This window comes from Phycodurus eques, chromosome 5, assembly GCF_024500275.1.
Source record: "Phycodurus eques isolate BA_2022a chromosome 5, UOR_Pequ_1.1, whole genome shotgun sequence".
NCBI lineage: Eukaryota > Metazoa > Chordata > Actinopteri > Syngnathiformes > Syngnathidae > Phycodurus > Phycodurus eques.
Window position 1 is genome coordinate 21,653,102 of NC_084529.1, and position 23,014 is coordinate 21,676,115.

The 23,014-nt window shown below is 39.8% G+C and overlaps 2 protein-coding genes across 8 annotated transcripts in view; one reads left to right on the forward strand and one right to left on the reverse strand.

Moving 5' to 3' along the window:
• Window positions 1–22,436, forward strand: part of LOC133403275 (interleukin-17 receptor A) — a 35,521-nt gene extending 13,085 nt beyond the window's left edge. For 2 of the 6 annotated variants that reach the window (XM_061678046.1, XM_061678045.1), the window contains exons 3-12: window positions 12,413–12,879; window positions 16,901–16,925; window positions 17,006–17,149; window positions 17,264–17,382; window positions 17,448–17,568; window positions 18,835–18,882; window positions 18,962–19,116; window positions 19,303–19,549; window positions 19,924–20,019; window positions 21,496–22,436. In XM_061678046.1, the coding sequence (XP_061534030.1) occupies window positions 12,433–12,879; window positions 16,901–16,925; window positions 17,006–17,149; window positions 17,264–17,382; window positions 17,448–17,568; window positions 18,835–18,882; window positions 18,962–19,116; window positions 19,303–19,549; window positions 19,924–20,019; window positions 21,496–22,229 (2,136 nt within the window). In that variant the 5' untranslated portion in view covers window positions 12,413–12,432 and the 3' untranslated portion in view covers window positions 22,230–22,436. Of the gene's footprint in view, window positions 1–11,146; window positions 11,601–12,412; window positions 12,880–16,900; window positions 16,926–17,005; window positions 17,150–17,263; window positions 17,383–17,447; window positions 17,569–18,834; window positions 18,883–18,961; window positions 19,117–19,302; window positions 19,550–19,923; window positions 20,020–21,495 lie in introns of those variants that run through there. The other 4 variants (XM_061678044.1, XM_061678042.1, XM_061678043.1 and 1 more) reach the window with 4 other exon arrangements.
• LOC133403278 (troponin I, slow skeletal muscle-like) lies at window positions 9–6,157 on the reverse strand. Of its 2 annotated transcripts, none has more exons than XM_061678055.1 (7): window positions 5,966–6,157; window positions 5,734–5,865; window positions 5,602–5,670; window positions 2,111–2,281; window positions 1,932–2,039; window positions 955–1,310; window positions 9–155 (listed from the first exon to the last, which is right to left on the reverse strand). In XM_061678055.1, exons 2-5 carry the CDS (start codon window positions 5,836–5,838, stop codon window positions 1,953–1,955), a joined length of 432 nt encoding a protein of 143 aa, XP_061534039.1. In that variant the 5' UTR covers window positions 5,839–5,865; window positions 5,966–6,157; the 3' UTR covers window positions 9–155; window positions 955–1,310; window positions 1,932–1,952. The 2 variants fall into 2 exon arrangements, with proteins under 2 accessions (XP_061534039.1, XP_061534038.1); XM_061678054.1 differs by having other exon boundaries at window positions 5,581–5,670.
• Window positions 22,437–23,014: the final 578 nt, after the last annotated feature.

Here is a 23,014-nt window from a genome sequence, read left to right on the forward strand (position 1 = left end):
ATGTCATACAAAAAGAATATCTTACCAGTCTTTGGTGGACATTTAGGAGCGAATGAAAACCAAGTTAGAATTTGAACAGTAATTAAAAACACAAATGTTAATGTAGCAAAAAAGAGTCATAACTCACGCCTCTGACATGTTGGAAGCCTTTTTTTCTGTGAAAAACAAATAGTTTGGATTGAAAAAGACATGCACATTATATGACTCTTTTGATTACAGGAATCAAAACCAATGACAGATTGCTGCTTGGTGGTCTCATCTGCTTATTTAAACAAGTCGTTAGCCTAAAGCACAGGTGACAAACTGCTGTCCCGGGGGCCAGATCCAGCCCGCAACATCATTTTATGTGGCCCGCCAAAACAAATCATGTGTGTCGACTTCATGTTTCTTGTGAAAATACCAAAATTGGTGTTTTTACTTGTATAATGTTGAGATATTGCAAGCATTTTATGTTACAATCACCTTTTTGGAATAAATGTAATAATAGTTTTTAATAATAATAGTCATTTTTTATTGGCTTCTGATTTTAAAACGAGTTATCCATCAATGTTACAAAGAGACAGTATTTTATATGGGTTCACAGTCATAACGGCCCTCCGAGAGAAGCCATAACTACAGTGTGGCCTGCGACAAAAATGAGTTTGACACCCCTGGCCTAAAGCATTAATTACACAAGTCAGTGATTCTCAAAGTGGACTCCAAAGAATCACTGCCTGAGGACAGTTCAGTTGTATTTTTTTATTTTATTTTTTTTGTAAAAATCTACATTTGCATTTGAATAGCTGGATAGACTTCAAACTCTGTCGAGTAAAAAGTGACGTTGCATCTAATATTTGTTGTAGTTATTCAAGACATTCCAACATGCATCAATTCTAATAAATTGCACAAATGGCTCGGTTGAAAACAGAGGAGCTGCGATGACTCGGCTCTCACAATGAAGAAAACTTATCATACCTTTCTTGTGTGTACAAATGAAGCTGTGCAGCGTCCGTCTCGAAGTGACAGGAGGAGCCTCAGGTCACATTCAAGAACCTCTTGTCTGGTCTGTGAGTGGTCAACTAAAATAGAACTCTTGTGCCAGGACAGCAAGCAAATCAGGATGCTAGGTCACCCATTATTCATGCCTCTTCCACTGTTCATATTATAAAGATCTAGTCGTTTGGTGATTTCGAAGTTAGGACATTAAAAACTGTACCAGGCAATACAGACAAAAGAAACTAAGCACAAAAGTGGCTGTAATATGTTTAATCAGTGTTGTCCAAACTGGTAAGAAGCACAGCCACTTGTCCGATAAAAATAATGCCCCAAACCTGCAAAAAAAAATGTAAAATAAAAAGTAAGTAAGATTGTGTTCTATGTGTTTTTTAAGAAGGAAAATAGCACGCTATAATATTGTACTTCATAAAAACATATTGTAATAACATAATTAAATCGAACTTAAAGAATTCAGCAGTTTGTGCATCATGATTAATTGACTTGGCCACTGGGCGGCCGTATAATACAGGCATGCAGACGCAAACAAAGAAGAGTTTCACAACTACTGTAAGCGACGTCGTTTTTCGCAAAGGATAAAGAATATGTGACTAAGTATTCTTAAATTGTCTGGATATATGTGTTACTGCACTGTTTGTGTTAAAATATCCGTTGCTTAAACAAAATTTAGATAAAATTTGTATTTAACTGACATGCAATACATTTTAATTGAATCAATATTTAAGTACAGTTTTTAAAATTTTTCTGTATTTCAGTGCAATGTTAATGTTTAAACTGTGCATAATATTACAGTGGCCTACAAAAATAATAAATCTTTTCAGGCATAAAACCTTGATGAACACCGACGATGCTACTACATTTTAATGTTTGTAATGATGGTGGTACTTGGTGTAAAATGTTTGAGAACCAGTTCAAGTTATTCATTCAAACTGACTCACAAGCTATGATGACGAGTTTGGTTATTGCCCGGCGTCGAAGAGCTTCTTCCTGCCCTCCATGCCAGACATGGCCTCCACATTCTTACGCCAGTCAGTCACTTCTTCCCGCTGGAGCCCATACACATAGTTAGATGCTGTCGTGTTGTTTCCGTATACCGATAATTACGTTTTAACCTTACTTTTTCATCCTCTTTCTTCACTGTCTTAAGGTTGACCTTGAAATCTGGCTTCATGAGTTTGGAGGGGTCCGTGTAGGCGCCCAGCACGTCATCTGTACTTTTCTTCACCCTCTTTAAGCTGGGCCGCTTGATGCCCTTCAGCTCGACAATCTTCTGTCTCAGTGATGCTATCTGTGGCAAACAACACAAGTGATTACTTCAGAATCAGAAGCAGAATCAGAATCATCTTTATTTTGCCAAGTATGTCCAAAAAACACACAATGCATTTGTCTCCGGTAGTTGGAGCCGCTCTAGTATGACAAGAGACAGTCAATTGACAGAGAACACTTTTGAGACATAAAGACATTGACAAAAACAGTCACTGAGCAATAAAGGGCTGCTAGTTATCTGGTAATGCCGGTACAATTCTTATTATTTTTTATTTATTAAATTTTTTTGGACAATTGTGCAAAACGATGCAGAGTCCTCTAGCACTTAGAGCAGTTTGAATGACTAATATAGCAATAGTCCGGTGCAATGACCATTGTGCAAAGGGCACCGAGACTTCAAGGAGTGTATTCAGTTTAAAGTGACGAGTAGCGCAATAATCTGGGACAATGTTGATTGTCCAAATGTTGCAGATACTCCGCAGTCAGTGTGCAAGTGGGGCAGATGCTACTCTGGCATGAGTGGCCAGTATTGGTCAACAACAGATATGCAAATAGTGCAGACTACTCCAGTGAGTATACAGGGTGTAATGTATCTACCTATCAGTCGCAGAAATCCAAGCTATATTGCAGAAATGTATATATTCATGGTTCGACATTTGCAAATTGACACAGTAGTGGATATCTTTTTATTTTTCATTTTTATTTTTTTTACCTTTTCTTCGTATTCCCTTAGTCACTATTTTTGTGCCCGTGCCAAAGCAATATTTGGCACCATCTTGTGGCATCTTTGTGCCAAGGGACTATGTTGAAGTGAGAGGAGGAGCTTTGTTTATCGATTAAATCTTGTGGCATCGATAAGAAATAAAAATCTTTTGGGGAGCTGGGGGGGGGGGGGGGCACACTGTACTTAACTCTAATGCCTTTGCATGTGGGAAAAGAGAGCCACAGTCGTCAAAATGCAGTTTTTAGCTGTTTGTTGACGTCGGGCGAACAATAAAAACCCATTTCAGAACACTCACGCAGGAGCTTCTGTTTGGCACAGTTCACGCCCAGACACACGCCACTCGCCGACGTCACACGCCACCCCACCAGGCCCTGCCTCTCAAAGGCACATGCATGTATCTAACAAAGTGATTTCCAACCAGGCTGCCATGGTACACTAGTGTGCAATTAGAGATCATCAAGGGAGCTGCAGGAAATGATCCAATTTCACTTAATTGTATTGAAAATTATGATTTATTAATTACAAATATATTTGTGTTCATCTATCTTTTCCAACAATGTGTAGTTACAGGCAGAACAATTAAATGCTCTTCCGTTAGATGGCAGAAGGTACAATAAACCTTTGTATCCACCTGTTGCCATTCATATAACAAAGTCTTGGCAACCTGTAAGTACTGTATATCGGCCTTGTGTTCAATTAAACAGACCCAGATTTCACACTAAGTAAAATAGTGAGAACATTGAGACAAGATCATCATTTCACTTGTGTGTACTAAAGAGTGGGATGTGATGTGATGAAATCTGGAAAATGCAATCTGCAAAATGTTAGCGCGTAAGCTTAGGCCAAGATGATAGGCATCTAAGTGGGTCACACAATAGTGTGAATTTGTACGTAAGCTGCTGCTTTTAAATTAGCTGTGTGGGAAACTGCCCATTTGTGTTGGGTGGTCCTTTTTTATTACGCACCTGGGCTACCATAAATACTCGCGTGTGATTTATAAATGGGTATAGCCGCTTTCAAATTGCAAATTGTGTATAGCTTTTCCTTTGGACAATTTAGCATGTTATTGCCTATGTACTGCGGTGCACTTTGTACAAATAACCACAGAAATTTAACATCAATAATGGTCCCTGTGTGTCTGCTTTATAGGCCAAAAATAAAATAGAAAGAGCTGCGCCTCTATTGCACTAGCTTTGATATTCCTCTTACTAAGGTTTCACATAACAGTGGTGAAGCAGTTTTCCAAAATGCACAAGAAATTCCTATTTAAACTGAATGGGATCAGATTCGCCCCAATAAGGCTGATTGTCTTGAAACTTATTATATAGGTCAAGCTCAAAATCAAAAGCAAAAATTGCTTTGGACCATACAATTTCATGAGATTGTAGCATTGTTATAAGAATTGAAAGTTATGACGTACGACAGGTCAAAACCCTCAGTTTACAAGTCAGAGTGACTTGAAATTTCATCAAACACAAGTCGAACTCAGTGTGTTGTAGCTTAATGCCTGAATGAATTACTAACCAGCTAATTCCAAATTGAATACGCAAGGTTTGTCAATTGACATAAAGATGCTATGAAAAAGATGAGCAAGATTGCTTGCTAGTGGTACGCAGTGTCCCTTAAGTGGTATACAAACAATCACTGAATTAAATGTTCAAACTGTGCATATTTGCATAACATTACTGTAGCTTTTTTTTTTAAATCCAGTACGCGACATTTGTTGAGTACAGCTCAATTGTAGTTAACTTTTAAGGACATTACATTTACATTTCATCTTTGAGAACTGCTTGAATTCAAACACTTATTTAGGTACAGTTTCTATTTAACAAATGTGCAATACATTTTTATTGAATCATTATTTAAGTGCAGGGTTTTTTTGGGGGGCAAAGTGTTAATGTTCAAACTGTGCATAATGTTTCAGTGGCCAGCAATAAATTACTTTGGAATAAAGACTGCTTTGATTTGGATTAATAGTTAGGCCTATTACGCGACGATATTTTCAAGATGGACCTGATGGTGGTACTTGTAAAGCTAAGTAGAGGTGAAATAATAAATCAATGAACCGATGACTAATTGATTATCAAATCAATCGTCAACTATTCTGATAATCGATCAATAATTTAGAGATTTTTTTTTAACTTAAAATTGTCCAAACCCTTGGAATTTCAGCCTCTCGACAGTCAGTATCCTCAGATTTCCGTAGTCCTCCATGAACGCAGACTCATTATCTTTGTGTTACATAAAAATAAGACATTTTCAAGCATCTGTTCTTACATTGGAAAAGAAAGATTAACATTGCTTGCCTATTTTCTGACATTTTAAGGACCAAACCAGTAACGTAATCATAATCAAATTATATTTGTGTGCATTTTCTGCACTGTCCTATCTTTGAATAAAGGGATGGGATTTTTTTTATTTAACAATTCATCAATTGATTCAAAAAAATAATCAACAGACGAATCGATTATTAAAAGAATTGTTTGTTGCTGCCAAAGCCTTTTAAACTTTGACAAATGGTTGACTGGTGGTTAGCCACAGATAGCAGGCACATTTCAAATGTTCGAAGGGATTCTTCCAGCTCAAACATACTTTACCTCTTTTTCATTTTTGCCCACCTTCACCGCTATATCATAACGAGCTTCATCGGTGACATCAATCTTTTTGTGGAGTTGTTTGCACAGTTCCTGCAAAGGAAGAAGACATCAGCAATGTGTTGATTCAGGAAGTGGACGTTGTGGTCTTGCTACCTGGAGGTCTTGGACTGACAGGTTTGAGGTCTTCGGCTGAGGGAAACATTCACTGATGAATCCTTCCCTCTCCACTCTTTTCTCTTCACTCTCAGCCAAGAGCATCGAGGCGGCCCTCCTCAGCAAGATGGACTTTAAGGTAAGAAGGCATCCCGGTGACTACTCTCCGCCAGTTGCATGGCATTTTGGGAAAATGGTATTCACACATTTTCCTAATAACTGACGGACTCACCTTCAAGTGCAGTCGCCGTGTGGCTGAATATTTCGGTTTTCTCTGCGAGGTAAATTATTATGCTTTATGCATCACTTTGAAAAATCTTATTGGGTGACTGCTGAGAGATGAACATTAAAAACGGCACCAACACTCAATGGATTTAAACACAATCCAAGAAGAAAACGTGCAACTTGTTTAGGACAGATGGGCTATTATTTTTCCCAACCCAACCCTGAGCCTTTCCGAAAAGATGAGAAGCAACGATACAGTGTCATGGCAACACTTGAAGATCCTAGAACTTACTAAGCATCCAATCAGATTCTCTGCATTAACCAACATTATCGTCCTCAATTCATTTATCAGCGCCCAATCTGTGGCGGTCTCTGGCATGTGCGATATGTGGGGCTGCACAGGGTGGCATTTATGCCTCCCTCCAAAAAAAAAAGCCAGGTGAAGGCACACAGCGTGTAATGTGATGAAAATATATGTATTTTGTACATCACAGCACCCTAAAACTCACAGAGTAACGCCCCCTGGTAAGTTAGAAAATAAATATTTCCAGACACCAGTTTCACTGATCAACACAAAATTTGGTGGACATGTCTATCATCACAGGAGATACGACAAAGTCTCATGGACCCAAGTCCAAAATTGAACAGGAAGTCCGCCATTTTAGTTGGCTGTAGCCATTTTGAAATATTTCCAGGGCTTGCACTTTGACAAATTCCTTGTAGGGCCCTGATCAGAAGCTAGGATTCTAGACCAGTGATTCCAAACCAGTTTGCCATGGCACATTAGCCATGAGAGATCAACAGGTGTGCCGTGGGAAATGATCCAATTTCACTTAATTGGCCCCAGAATATTTTATTTATGACAAATAATGTATGTGTAATGACAGGCACAAACATTAAATGCCCTTCCACGAGATGGCAGAAGGTAAATTATGTTAGATTTTTGTTTGGTGGCATGCCATTAAATTTCTTCTAATTTAAAATACGTGCCTTGGCTCAAAAAAGCTTTGGAAGCACTAAATTGCGAAGCATTTTTGCCTATGCTGTTTAATGTGGGTGTTTACTCACCGGGCTTTTGTGGAAAATGTGACAGGGAAGCAAACAAAAGAAGTGACATTAAAAGCCAAATATGATATAAGGAATGTTGGAGAAAAGTACTCACCCTTCAGACATATTTGAAGTTTATTATTCCTTTGGAGCAAAAACAATTATTATTATTTTCAGTGTTAGTGTCCTTCCAGGGCTAGATAATCATTCCTATTGTTACAGAGTAGTCTGCGGAGTTGCTATATTTGTTCAAAATGCTTTCCTGGGTCCAAACAGTTGCCATGGCCTTCAATGCTTTTACAGAAGGCCGAATTTCTAAAAGCAGTGAACAACCAGCGTATTTAAATTTACGCTAGAATAACATCTGCCTCATATAATATACTTTTACCTGTCTCGCTTTATTCTTTTTTATTTTATTTTACCTGAACATTGACAAAGAGGCGTATACATGACTCTGACACAACATAATCACAATCAGTTAAAATGATGACAGGTTGGCTGAATGGGGATGAACATTTGTGCCAGCGACCTTTGCGGTTTACGAGCGCGGGTCAGGTACGCCGTTACCGTCCACCTTTGCGTCCGGCGGGTCAAGTCTAGGGTTACATTTCTTTACTTAAAGAAGCATGGCGAGATTATCAAAAAGCTCAGCGTGTGAATACCAGCTGTCGAGAGACATTTACGGCTCCCTTGCATTAAATCCCAACTGGATTTAACACGCATGAAGTGAGGAGGATAACGAGGCACCTAGAAGGCTGCCAGGGTACAATAATTCTAGTACTTTAATATCAGTGTTATTATTCCAACTTACCTTGAAGGTGAAGTCAGTCAAAGACGGCAGGGATAGGAATCAATCAAGCACTCGAATGATTTATGCATTAAAACTCATCTCTCCCTGTAAATATACGCCTCCACTCCCTCCTGACTATTGGTGCATCACGAAAGAGCAATTCTGGATTCGGTCCAGAAGAACTGGGACACATTATTGCATGTTATTGTGCAGCACAAGGACACGCCTTATACAGTATGTGCCTGGGCTACATGGCAGCTCAGTCATCCTCTCTGTAGAGATCAGGTGCTCAGAGAATGTTTGGCGTTTGTGCGTTCATGGCGATGGCAGAATAGAACTTGGCGTCACGTACCGGATGACTTTTGAAACACGTCAGAGCAATTATGTCTGTTTGGATCATAACGTCACATCAAACTTACAACTAGTTGCTCTAATTCTATCCAAATTCTTGCAAAGGCCAAACAACTGCAGGGGTTCTTCGGTTTATGACGGTTTGGATATACAGCATTTTGAAGTTACGAACGAAACAGAAATTTTATCCCAAGTACATTTAATATTATTGTAAGCCACTGTAACATTATGCACAGTTTGAATATTAGTGCTAAACATTTATCACATGATTCACATATCAATGTACAGACGGTGGATATAAATAGTCTACACACCCCTGTTCAGATGCCAGGTTTTTGTTATATAAAAAAATAAGACCAAAATAAATCAATAAACATTTTTTCCCACCATTAATTTGACCTATAACCATACAACTCAATTTTAATAAATGTAATATTTTTAGAGCTATAATAAGCTGCCAATAGATGTGAAGTCAGCCCGAAGTGTGAATGTTTTTAAGTCCAGGTTAAAAAACAATATTTTTCATGCTAACAATTGAGCATGTAAGAGCATTTTCATTAACAACAAAAAACTTTCTTGCATTTTATGTTCTTCTAGTAATTTTAGTAAGCTGACTTTTATTTTTTTTAAATGTATTTTGCTCTTTGTTATTAAATGTTTTTAATCATGTAAAAAAACATTGGATTACATTGTGGATGAAATGCGCTATGTAAATAAACTTGCGTTTCCTAGAGAGGGTAAGAAAATAAAGATAAACTGAGATAATGTTGTTGCACAAGTTTGCATACCCTATTATAACCGGGGATTTGGTTGTGTTCAGAATCAACCAATCACATTCAAACTCATGTTAACTGAGAGGCAGTTCACAACCGCCACTATTTAAAGCGTCTCTGATTAACCCCAAATAAAGTTGATCTGTTCTGGAAGGGCCCGCGTCCCTGGTGAGGATGGGTGGTTCAGAAAATGGATGGATGGATGTTCTGGAAGGATTCTGAGTTAGAATGTGATTGATTCTGAACATTACCATAAATACACAAATACTGTATAAGCCAGGGTATATTGACTTTCCCCACAAGCAATAATAATTAGTATATCCATCCATCCATCCATTTTCTGAGCCACTTCTCCTCACTAGGGTCGCGGGCGTGCTGGAGCCCTATCCCAGCTTTCATCGGGCAGGAGGCGGGGCACACCCTGAACTGGTCGCCAGCCAATCGCAGGTCACGCATAAACAAACAACCATTCGCACTCACATACACACCTAGGGGCAATTTAGAGACTTCAATTAAGCTACCATGCATGTTTTTGGGATGTGGGAGGAAACCGGAGTACCCGGAGAAAACACTAATTAGTATAATAATAGAAAAATTAAACAGTAATATAACACATTACATGTCCGCTGTAATAAATAAATAAAATAAATAGATAAAATGTACATCCATCAATACAAATTCGTTTGCAATACCTTCATAAGATTGATAATTTAATATTCAAAGAGTTACAAAAAAGACTAAATAGGTAACATCAAATGTGAGATTAACAACTCCCTTTACAAAATCATCATCATGTATATATATATATATATATATATATATATATATATATATATATAGGGTAACCCGTTGGTGGACACCAACAGTGAGGGATGCCGTCAAGCTGAAAAAGGAATCCAATCGAGCATTTTTGGCCTGTGAGACTCCTGAGGCAGCTGACGGGTACTTCAAAGACCTCCTCAATTCCACCGACACGCCTTCCCATGAGGGGGTGTTCTCTGAGGCGGGCTCTCCTATGATACGGGCTGTTCAGTCCCTGTACGACCGGAGTCAGAGTTTGGTCCGCATATCCGGCAGTAAGTCGGACTCGTTTCCGGTGAGGGTTGGACTCCGCCAAGGCTGCCCTTTGTCACCGATTATGTTCATAACTTTATGGACAGAATTTCAAGGCGCAGCCGAGGCATAGATGGGGTCCGGTTTGGTGGCCTCAGTATTGCAGCTCTGCTTTGTGCAGATGATGTGGTTCTGTTGGCTTCATCAAGCCGTGACCTCCAACTCTCACTGGAAGAGGTCGCAGCTGAGTGTGAAGCGGCTGGGATGAGAATCATCACCTCCAAATCCGAGACCGTGGTCCTCAGTCGGAAAAGGATGGCGTGCCCTCTTCAGGTCGGGGATGACATCCTGCCCCAAGTGGAGGAGTTCAAGCATCTTGGGGTCTTGTTCACGAGTGAGGGAAGAATGGAACGGAAGATCAACAGGCGGATCAATGTCGCGGTGTATCGATCCCTTGTGGTAAAGAAGGAGCTAAGCCGAAAGGCGAAGCTCTCAATTTACCGGTCGATCTACGTTCCTACCCTCACCTATGGTCACGAGCTGTGGGTCGTGACCGAAAGAACAAGATCCCGGATACAAGTGGCTGAAATGAGCTTCCTCCGCAGGGTGTCCGGGCTCTCCCTTAGAGATAGGGTGAGAAGCTCAGTCATCCGGGAGGATCTCAGAGTAGAGCCGCTGCTCCTCCACATCGAGAGGAGCCAGATGAGGTGGCTGGGGCATCTGATTCGGATGCCTCCCGGACGCCTCCCTGATAAGGTGTTCCGGGCACGTCCCACCGGGCTGAGACCCCGGGGACGACCCAGGACACACTGGAGAGACTACGTCCTTTGGATGGCCTGGGAACGCCTCGGGATCCCCCCAGAAGAGCTGGATGAAGTGGCTGGGGAGAGGGAAGTCTGGGCGTCCCTGCTAAAGCTACTGCCCCCGCGACCCGACCTCGGATAAGCGGTAGCAAATGGATGGATGGATGGATGGATGGATGGCAGGGGTTTATAAAGACTTAACTTCCACCAAGGAGTGGGGTGATGTTTGTTTGGAAGCTGAACATTTTTGTTTCTAAATTTCCACAACTCCAACGTCTCTTGTCGGAGTCAAGTGACTCCCGACGGTGGCAGTAAGGTGACGTGATAGTTCGCCAGCTACTGTCACGTCAAAAAGACCAACGAAGAAGAAAAGGCGGAAGTTGTCACTATTGCTAAGCAGAGGAGGTTATAATGAGTCTAAAGTCGGCGTTATTTCCCTTATTCTCAATTTACTAGATACACCGTTTATGGCGTTTAACAGAGAAAAACTAGGGCGTCTTTGTGTTGCGATAATCTTGTCTTTGTCGACTTGGTAAAGCTTCTCAACTTAGCTTTAGCTTGCTAGCTGCCAACAAGCAGACGGCGGAAGTGGTCTGGTTTCGATAAATCACGACAGCAGCGCGCTCGTCAAGATGTGTAAAGTCCGAATGCTGAGGGCTTTGGTGGCGAGGCGGCTAACCGAGGCCGCCGACGATATATTCGGCCTCTTTGAGAGGACGATAACTGAGTACGAGGAGGAACTGTGTCGCTCCAAAGAGGAGAACGAGCGACAGCGACAGCTACTGGACACGTTTCTCAAGTCTAGTGTACAAGTACACGTTCAAGGTTTGTACTTGACGCTTCATTCTCAAATTGTGTTGTCACTTGCCAAAATGATGACTCCAATATAAATACCTGCGTCATGTATCGTTATAACCATACTGAAACCATGACAAAAACCTAAAAAAGTTAAAGCAGTGGAATAACCGATGACAAAACGATACCATGGCAAAAAACAACAGCTAAATACTAAATAGAAGTAAGAGAGATGCCCCAATACCACTTATTTCAGACTCACTGCAAATACAAGTACTTACCACATACATTTGAGTACCTACCGATACTTTAAAATGCCCTTTTGTCGTGCTATTTGTGATGAAAATAATGTTTTAATCAAACATTGCTCATAAACACAAAATTAAAAAAAAAACAACTTCTCTTTCCTGACAAACCAATATCGTGGATATTTGTATGTTTTTCAAGTAATCTTACCACAAATTTCACTTAAATGTAGCCTGTAATGTAAGGCATTTAAATTATAAAATAAAACTGTGACAGGATAATGAAGTTATAATTTAATCACACCATCACTTAATCTCTTTTTTGTTGTTGTTGTTGTTGCATATGAAAGCTGTCACAATACCAAATGGTGACTTCAATATGATACCTGCATGAAGTATCTCAATATTGATACTGAAACAATACCAGCATCTGTTTTGTATGGTGCTTATCCTCATTAGGGTTGCTGGTGAAAGGCAGGGTACACCCTGGACTGGTTGCCAATCAATCACAGGGCAATTGTTTTTTCAACTCCTTTGCGACCTTACTAAAGACCGACTTGAATTAATAAATTTTATCTTGTTCATGGTGTCCTGCAGACATACCACAGCCGACCGACATGAAAGAAGAGGTGACCCTCGACAGGCACGAGTGGAGCGCCAGTGCAAAAGAGCAAGAAACACTGGAATCCCGCCACATTAAAGTGGAAGAAGTCTGGACCAATCCGGAGGGAGAAACTGGGAACAGGCCAGGTGATGAAGTCAGGTCCTCACCCCTTCAACACAGAAAAAGTCAGGAAAATGTTGAGCCAAAGCTTCGAACCAGCAGCTTGTCAGCAGAAACTGCTGAAGACAACCGCGAAGCACCGCAACCGTACAGCCGCTTCGATATATCTGCTGACCACATGACGTCGGACTCATCCGACGAGACTCTTAACGGTAACACAGACTCCCAGGGTCACAGCAAAAAGTTTCAGTGCGGCGACTGTGGCAAGATGTACACGTCCAGAGCAAGCTTGAAAAGGCACATGATGAGTCACACCGGCGAGAGACCTCACAGTTGCTCGGTATGCGGTAAGAAATTCATGCAGCGCTCGGATTTAGTTATGCACTCGCGCAGTCACACTGGAGTGAAGCCTTTTGGCTGCACGCTCTGCTATTGGAAATTCGCTAAAAAGAGCAGTCTGGTGTTGCACATGAGGCGACACACGGGCGAGAAGCCTCATTGGTGCTCGGTGTGCGGCAAAAGATTCAGACATCGCTCCAGTCTAGTGGAACACTCTCGTATTCACATCCAAGGGAGCGTTTACTCTTGCTCGGTGTGCGGCACCGGATTCCCTGGGAAACGCGGTTTGGTGGCGCACAGGAAAACGCACAGAGGAGAACAGGCTATTTCTTGCTCCCTTTGCGGAAAGAAAGTGTCAAGTGCGAGTTATTTGGCCTTACACATGAGAATACACACTGAAGAGAAAATACACCTGGGAGAGTCACACCAGTTCACCGAAGAACAGTCTTAAGTGAGAACAACATAGATGGTGTCACAGCCTCAGAAGTACATTTGATTCTCAACCTATGGCATTGATAAGAAATCTGTCACCTGAATATCGCATTGTTACACTACTCACAAAACGTTTGGGATGTTGGGCTCTCGGGTGAAATTTCAGGATGAACCTAAAATGCACTTTCACTTTACAGGTGAACTTAATGTGACCTTCTCCAAACTCTTAAATACACATTGTTGGACTTAAATGATTGATCAAATAACTTCAATAATTCAATGACAAAAAAAGTTGCAGCAACGTGTTTCTCGAAGCTTGTGATTTTTTCAGATGGATAAACGTTACTGCAGACTCATGCACTACTCCATGTAGAAATATGTTGGCACAATGGTTTCGAGCCAGGAAGTTTAGCTGCGTAAAAGACAGAGCATGCCCAAAGTTTGGGATCATTTCACCCTTAAAAAAAAGATAAAATGCAAGACCACTACCACAACAGCACATCTATGATCGTCAACACAAGGTATGGCTGTTAGCTGATTTAATGTAGGCTACCACCGTTAGTAAGAACGTATTGTAAAGCCCCCACAAGTGATCAAGGATAGACACACCAGGCAGTGCACTTTCAATTGCTTTATTGAAGAAATGGTAATAAGCACATTCATACACGAGCTGCTATGGCTACGACTGACACGCACGTACTCAACACCCAGACTGACTAACCATTTGCCAGTTAACAGCAAACTGCAACCTGAGCTCACAGCTCCACACGCGCATTCGCTGACACCCATGTCACTCACCAAGCCATGCCCCACCTTTTAAAAGCCACACACACTGAAAGTAAGATGTTATAATGTGGAACATAAGGATGGCAGCAAGTGGAAAACAATAATACCGACACCTCAAATGCAAATTTGTATCCAATTATTCGATTAACGGATTGGATAATCGGTAGAATCATGGATTCTAAGAAAAATATTTGATTGCTGCAGCCCTAATGCATATGTCCAACTGTTCAATGTATCAGTGGACGTGCATTCAAAAGTTTACAGAACGTCATAATAATTCACTTTTTTAATTTAAAAAATATATTTATGTTTTTTGTAAATTTTTTGTTTCCTTCTGAAATTTTACCCAAAAGCCGAATATCCCTAACCTTTAGCCAGTTGTGTATATTGAAGTCATCTGATGGAGTTGGTCAGCCTCATACATCTGTGTCAACCAGTGAGAGTAATTTATGACAATGTCTGGCATAACTAAAATTGCGTTTTATTTATTTTTCTGCCTTTTTACACTATTTAATCTATTTAATATTTTCATTTGAACTTTCAAATAACTGATAAAATGTTACCTAAACATTGCCTGCACAGTTAATAAATGTTGTATGATGGTGACATTTTGAGCCTGGAACAAATTCATTCACTTGACATTATTTTTTTTATGGGCAAAATTAGAAACAAGTTTTGAAAGGTTTTTTTTTTTTTTTTTGGTCGTAAGGGGGTACACTTTTGGGTGACGTGGTGCAGAGGGTAAGTGTACGGCCTACAACCGGAGGCTCACCAGCCCATATCCCCGCCCGAGCGTATGTTGTTGTTATGTCCCTGGGTAAGACACTTAACCCAGATTGTTTATGAATGAATGAATGTGGTGGTCGGAGGGGCCTTAGGCACAGAATGGCAGCCGCACTTCCATCGAGCTGCCTCACGACAGCTGTGGCAACACAGATAGCTTGCCACCAGATGTGATTGTGGCGTGAATGAATAATCTGTGCAATTGTAGTCTTATTTTTGAGTGCCTTAAAAAAGGGTTATGTGTGTGGTATGGAAAACTGAGCATTTTCACCCCTTTCCGATCAAAGTCAGCCAAGGACTTATTGTTGGATGTCTCAAAGATTATCCTGTGTGTGTTTGGATGATTGTCAAACCTGTTCAATATTTACAAGTCACAGATTCCGTGATTGTGAAGTGAAATGGAACCGTAGCCAATTAGAAAACAACCTAAAGCTCGCACTTCGGACAAAAATAGATGGATAGATACTTGAATAATCCCATGATGGAAATTATGTAATAAATTGGTTGTGTTGAGTGTCTTAGTATTTGCCACAATAAAAATGACAGTGAGAAACGTTTGCATGACAATGTAGTTACCAGATAAACTAAGAGTTAGCCTACCTTCTTTTACTTTGTCTTTTACTAATACTCTGTTGCTCGTTGTATTTCTGTCAGTCTGGATGTCCTCACATTTTAAAAATGAGTTAAGATGTTAAAGATCTGTATATGTGTACCCTGCTTTAGATATCTGAAATAAGCAGCATAGAGCTATTGAGCAATATTTCCTGTCAATGCGGGGTAATGTATGATTATAGAAAGTGATAACAGAATTCTTCCTGAGTGCTATGATGACGTTACATGTTCAGCGTTCAAAGCAAATCACAATGGTAGACATTTCTGCCTCAAATCATCCCCCTTAGATGACGGCTTCATGTATTCTTGCAGCTGCAACACCAGAATGGTCCATGTTGCATTCCTTTGCTCTTGTTTGGCAACTGGGCTTGCAGTTCCATATTTTCTTTGGACACCAGACTGCAACCAACTGGTGAGGATTAAATCATTCATTCATTAATTTCCTTAAAAATATGCAACAGCCTTTAAATGTTTTTATTTAAGCCTGGAAATGTTCAGTAGTGGCAAGTACTACATTACTGTGGTTAAATTTTATTTTTTTTATTTTTTTTTAGGCATCTGTAATTGAGTGTTTATTTTTCTGCTGACTTTTTATGTTTACTCCCAACATTTATAACAAATACTTTTTAGTGCTTACAGTGTCAAAATAAGTCACCTTTTTTCAACCTCCACAGATGATATAAAGATAAAAAAAGACATAACTAGAGAGTGGTAAAGTCAACTGAGCTATTGATGGATTAATTGAGATCTTGGGTTGTTATAAGGCTGTAGGGGGTGGGGGAAGGACAACAGCGAAATGAAGGCATGTGAACCAGGGAGCATCACTAACAATGATGGCAACAGTTCTGTCGAACAAGATATTCCCCATTCATAACCTTATTTCATAGAATTGTTTGTTTTTAAGCTCCAAGAATGGCTCGTGGCAAATGTGTTGTCCTTGTGCCAACCGAAAAACCACAAGCTTCTAATCTGAAAAAAAGAAAAAGAAAACACAAGTAAGGTGTATTTTTTTCCAGGTGTTTAATGATGTAGCCCGGGGCCGTCTAATTATTAATTATTCTTCTTAGTATGACCATTATATTTTTTAATAAAAGAGACATTAACTGTTTCCTATTTTTCTGTGCTGAGATGCTTTCCCCTCCCCTCGTTATGTCAAGTTATCAAAATGGGTATTATATATAATTGACAGTAAAAACAACAACACATTTTTACTTTTGTACTTAACATTTCAGTCTGTTCTTCACGTCTACTTCAGTACAGTAGTTGAATCAGTACATCTACTTCTACCAGTCTTTTTTTTTTTTACACAAGTATCTGTACTTCTACTTCGTACAGATTGTGAGTACTTTTGTTAAATGTTTATGTTTTGTGTTATGAGTCCTAAAACATTTCCTGTTTTTTTTTTCTAGGGTCTTGATAGCTGCACAATTAAGTGTGAGTGTTTAAATTTGTACAAAATGACTACGGACATCCCTCACCCTTGTCAACATGGCATGCATATTTTCCAATGTCAGATAACTGCACAAACAAGCCCAAGGTTGTGCCCCGGCAGAGTGCACCCACCTCTCCTGAGTGGGGTCCAGACTATGTGGGAATTGGTCAGGACAACCATGTGCCTGTTCCCATTATAAATGTAACGTGGAAGCTAAGGTCAGATGGTGAGTAACACTTGAGAGTTCCATCAGTACTGTACAGTATCTTCACTGTGATTGTTTTAAAAGAGCATTCAGATTCATTTTAACCCCCCCCCCCCCCCAACCCTCCCTTCCTAGCAAGTGTATTAACACTCCGGGGGTCACAGTTGCATATTGTCGATAAGCATATGAATCCAAGTCTGTGTGTGCAGTTCATTTACAGTATCAACCAGCAGCTTAATCCCAATTTTACCAAGGTAAGGAGATACTGTACATGTTTATCTTGAACTGGGCCAAACAAGTAACAGTGTTTCCTACTTAGTGGACATTTTCATTGACTGGGGTGGTGGTGGAGGCTGGCCATGTGTATACACTTTCAGCTTTTAATTTGCCACGACCCGATTTTGGAGATTACACCATCACAAAGCAAGTTACTATCCCAGGTGAGGTATTGCCACTAGACATTTGAATTTAATGTACATTAACTATATTAATTATTCAAAGCAAACTGGTAATTGGTCAGAATGCAAGCATTTTACCCCGCTTCCGATCAAAGTCAACAAAATCCAGATTATTGGATGTCTCCAAAAGATTGTCATAAGATGTGTCAGGAGTGATTTGTACCACCTGATCTGCTCAGAAAAGGGTCTGGGCCGACAATCGTAAATGTTAAACCTGTTCAATATTTAGACAGGCAAATCATTGGAAATCTGTGCCTTCTTCTCATTTTGTTTGTTGATAATGAACGGTAATGTGCGGCAAAAATTATGTACTTTTACATTTTTTACAAATTTAAGATGTGTTTACACATACCGATAATCGAGCTGAATTTGAGTATTTTTTTACCTCCTTCCAATCCTGAGCGATTATTCTGTGTGGTGGTGCGATGTGTCCTGAATGTCCTTTGGCGTCATGCTGCCTGTCACAGATCAGTCTTGGTACTACACCGGACATTTAGTTTTGGGGAGGGAGACTTGATTGTAGGTGGAGATTGTGATGTGTGTGGTGTGCTGTGTTAGTCATCTGGAGTACACCACACACTATAAGAGTGGTAAGAATACACGCAGATTTTTTTTCCTTATCATGTGGGAAGTCTCATATTAAAAATAAACAAAAAACTATTAAGATGTTAAAAATCCCACCAGGACTACATTAGGTCCCAAATTTATGATTCATTTATTATCTCTCAAAAGTGAGTACACTCCTCACATTTTTGAAAATATTTTATATCACCGCCAAGTAAATTACACTTTTATACAATACAAAGTAGTCAGTGTACAGCTTGTATAACAGTTTAAGTTCACTGTCCCATCAAAATAACTAGACACACAGCCATTAATGTCTAAATTTATGGCAACAAAAGTGAGTCAACCCCTAAGTGAAACTGTCCAAATGTGGCCCAAAGTTTCAACAGTTTGTGTGGCCACCATTATTTCTCAACACTACCTTTCTACATCTGAAGCCAATAGTTTGTTCAGCTATTTTTAAATGGATTTCAAAAAGGGGTTTGGTAACAAACAAACAAAAAAGTGTGCAATATCTCAATCGTATTAAAAGTGAGGACTATTTGCAGTTTTGGTACAGATTTATGATATACCGATATATATGACTTTCCAGATATGTGGTTGTCTCCAACAATACATTTCTATAATTTTTTCACTCTTATCTTGTTAAACACTAAATGTTTTAATCTTTGCTGTCATGGCCAGGATGTGATGACGAGAGAATCCGAAACTCCCAGATGTGTTTGGAAAATGGTGGGTTTGCATTTAAAAACACAGTAAGAGACAGAGACAGAGATGTTTTTTTTTTTTTTTTAAATTATCATAATTCAAGGTAGCCTTTGGGACCCTCAAGTCACGACTGCTTTGTCAGTGGAGAAACATCAAATGTTGTCTATTGTTGTGGGCTTTGAAGCAGACAACTATTCCAACTTATATCACGTCTCCATTCAGAGTGATGGCATCTATTTCTCAAAGAATGTTTCCAAGGTAACCACAATACAATACAATACAATACTGATACTGACTTTTTTTTTGTCTAACATAATTGCCACTATATTATTGCTCTGTATACCTGTAAATCAGTGCAGAAAAAGGCTCTATTGATCCCAGCCTGGCATAGCATTGCATTGTTGTGCGTATTGATATTGTTTTATTATGCAATCTCATGAACAGGATTACAGAACATTTCTGAATGTCACCTTTGCCTTGGATGTGTCACAGCTCTTAAAATGTGAATTGTCGATAATGGTGAGTTTTGCTTTGACCACTCCCCCGCTTCAAAAAAAGATCTGTCTGTCTAAGTTGAATGTTTGTTTTTTTTACTTACTTTTTTTCTTTTTTTTAAAGATCAAGCCATTTTTCACAAGGTGCATAAATGACGGCTGTCGTCCAGAGCAAATGAATATCAATTATTGTTTGTGTAAGTACTGCAGTTGCTGTAGCATTAACAGCTCCTGTATCGTCCGTAATGGGGCAACTTAACCCTTACATACTATTTGGGTCAAATTTAACCCACTCAGACATTTGACAGCAATAGAAACACCATGAATGTCATTATAACACCCCGAATTTCGATGTATTTTCCTAAAGTGAACCAAAATAAATAAAAAACAAGACATTTCATAATGTCTCGTGTGTGTGTGTGTGTGTGTGGAAAATGAACATTATATATCCGGGTGAAACATAAGTCAACTTGCAATCAATTCCAATGCAATAAATGATAATGGGACTTTAACTGTACATAGAGGGCTTTTTAAAATTATTATTATTTTAAAAATCAACTTTTTTTGGTAGATTTTCCACCACGGACAGCAGTGATTAAGGGCGCTGTGGGATTGCTCTTTGTTGGTGTTTGGTTTGCCTCTCTGCTCTGGTGTGCATCTCGTAAAGGTAATACGATTTGATTTATACGCAAACTCGTCAACTATGTTGGAATGCAAGTTTTTACTTCCTACAGGACAAGAATGAGTAAATAAAGTGTATATTTTAATTACTTTTCTAAAATAGATTTCATTTTTATGTTCAGTATTGTACTGGCATTGATATGATTTCCATCCCACAAAATGTTTCTCACCGGCTCGAATGGCTTTAAAGGAGATGTTACACTTTTTTTTTTTTTTTTTTTTTTCAACAACCACCAATATTCCACAAGATGACGGCAAAGTAATACTTATATTGCTTTGGCTGAGCACGCAACTGTGAATAGACATGTTTTTCAGTGAATAACACAGGGTAGGTTCCCCCAAAAAATTCTGCAAATTTATGAATTTTCAAATGCCTAAACACACACAAGCGGGCTGGGGGTTACTGTAAGAAATGGCCAGTAATTAGTTTGACATTAAACTCCAAGTGGTCATGGCAATCAACAGCTTGAAGTCTCCTTTTTGAAGAATATTTACTAATTGTATTCACTAATTGTCAAACTGCTGGTTGTTTTGAAGTGGGTGGAGCCGCCTGCCTCCATACAGTACTCGTAGCTCAAGTTAGGGGTTGCAGATCAAAGAAAAAATTATCGACAGTTCGTATCTCGAAAAACCTGTAAGTCTGGTCACTCGTATCTCGAGGCACCTCTGTATATACAGCTCTGGAAAAAATTAAGAGACTGAAAAATACTGGACTTTTTGGGAGATATTTTGACCACTTTTTTTTTAACCTTGCGCTGCTCCTTCTGGTGTGCACACCTTGGCACCAGGGGGCATTGTAATGGAGATATAAATCATACACAAAGCAGATAGTCACAATTGAGTGACTCAATAGGCTTCTGTAATATTTGCCATTTTTCGCAGAGGATAAATAATGTACTATATGCCTTGATTTTGGTTATATTGTCTGTCCAGATGTGTTTCTGCACCGGTTATGTTCAAATGTCCGTTGCTTGAAGGGTTAGAATTACTGCTAGATTGATTTCATTCGACCATCTATACCATTTTGTTTTGTTGGTTAGCATTAAGCTAATGTACTTTTGAAAGGCAAAGTTATGTGGTTGGGTTAAATACACATGTAATTCTCTTTGTTTTATGTTTAGTTATACAGTAAACCTAAACTGGGAGTTGCAATAAACAGCTTGCACTTGGCCTCTTTTTGGAAGAATTGTTCACCATTAAACTGTTGGTTGTTGTTAAAGTTGACTGCCACCATAGCGAGCTTGTAACTCAAAAAGAAAAAAATCAGCCAAGCGACTGCTTGTACCTCAAAAAACTCCTAAGTTGGGTCACTCGTAAGTCGAGGTACCTCTGTATTTGGAATTTGGAAGTTATGTTGTCAGTTGTTTATACAATAAAAGAAAAATTTTAGTCAACCATTTAGCTATAAATACCGAAATTGATATTTTTGCAGTTCTCTCTTAATTTTTTTTCCTTCCCTCAGATCAGGTCAGTGTGTTGTCATCTGCCACTGACCAGCAGCTGCAATGTTACCAGGTGCAAGAAAGAAAAAAAGTCCTCATACTCTACTCTCTTGACCACCCTTTATACAAAAACATCGTCCTCAAGCTTTGTGCCTTCCTGACGGCCAAATGTGGCATTGAGGTAATCCTGGATCTGATGGATTTCACCCGACTGGGAATACTGGGCCGTATCCAATGGCTAGACTGGCAGAGAGAGCGAATGGAAGGCTCCTCAGATAAGATCCTCCTCCTGTGCTCACAAGGAGTGCAAGCCAAATGGAGAGCCATGTGTGGAGAGAAGCCGGTTCTCCTGAGGGAAGACTTGTGCTCGCCTGTGGGCGACATGCTCACTCCAGCTCTCAGCCTCATTGTTCCTCATCTGGTGCACCGCGCTTCCTTCGAGAAGTACATGGTGGCTTACTTTGAAGAGATTTGCTCCCCGGAGGACATCCCCTCGCCGTTCAACGTCACAGTTCGATACAAGCTCATGAAGCAGTTCGAGGAACTTTTCTTCCGAATCCTGGACACCGAAAAGCACGGGCCGGGTAGGGTTTGTCACATTGAAGGACTTGCAGAGGGCGAGTATCACCACTGCCCCTCAGGTCGAGCCTTGGAGGAGGCCTTAGAGGTTTTCCGGGCGTACCAGCTGAAGCACCCGCAGTGGTTTGAAGAGGAACTAGTAGAGGACTTGGAAGTTGAGGAGCGAGTCCTATAATGCTGGGGTATTATTTTTAAAAGTGCATACCTATGAGGATTGACAGACAGTAAAACAAACATACTAAACCAATACCTCCTCCCTATCTTAACTCTTTGACTGCCAGCTGTTTTCAAATCAGAGTTCTCCATATTGCCCGACGTTTTAGAGCGTTTTCACTGATCTTTCAAGACCCACAGAATATTGTGTCCTGAGACAATAAAAGCACCAAACCTTCCAAAAGAAAAAGTAGAGTCTTCTTTTACCAGAAAAAAAGTATGTTTCTACCTTTTTCCCCTTTCTTTAGTAATCAGCAGCAGAACATAGGTTGGTTTAACCAAAAACACCAGTTTCTCACGAAAAAGCGAAGAAAATGAATTAAATTGTCAAGCAGAAGAGTGACTGACTTTTTTTTATTTATTTAATTTTTTTTACTTTTGTGACTCCTCAAACTATACTGACTCACTGCATGGTTCGAGTTGACCATTCGTGGCTTTTTTTACATGGCGTTCATCATTCACTGAATGAACTGTATTATCTTTTCTCACGATCGTGACAAATACTTTCTACTACCTACCTACACACATACTCTGTTGATACCATACATACATAAGCTCTCTGAGTGTGAGGTGCCTAAACTTGTCCAACTTCTAATGTGTTTCTGTTGGCATTTCTGTCCCACATAATTGACGTGACAATTGAAGATTCACTGTCTATTCTTTATCTTCTATTCAAAAGTTGTGTTGAGCTCAAATCCAAAGCGATGCAATGCCGCCATCTACGAGGATCTGTGAGTGATTACAGTG

Coding starts and splice junctions, on each gene's coding strand:
- LOC133403278 (XM_061678054.1), bottom strand. CDS start 5,838: ATGCTCTTGGCTGAGAGTGAAGAGAAAAGAGTGGAGAGGGAAGGATTC. Junction 5,671..5,733: donor TGTCAGTCCAAGACCTCCAG/GTAGCAAGACCA, acceptor CTTCCTTTGCAG/GAACTGTGCAAACAACTCCA. Junction 2,282..5,580: donor TGGGCAAAAATGAAAAAGAG/GTAAAGTATGTT, acceptor TGTTTGCCACAG/ATAGCATCACTGAGACAGAA.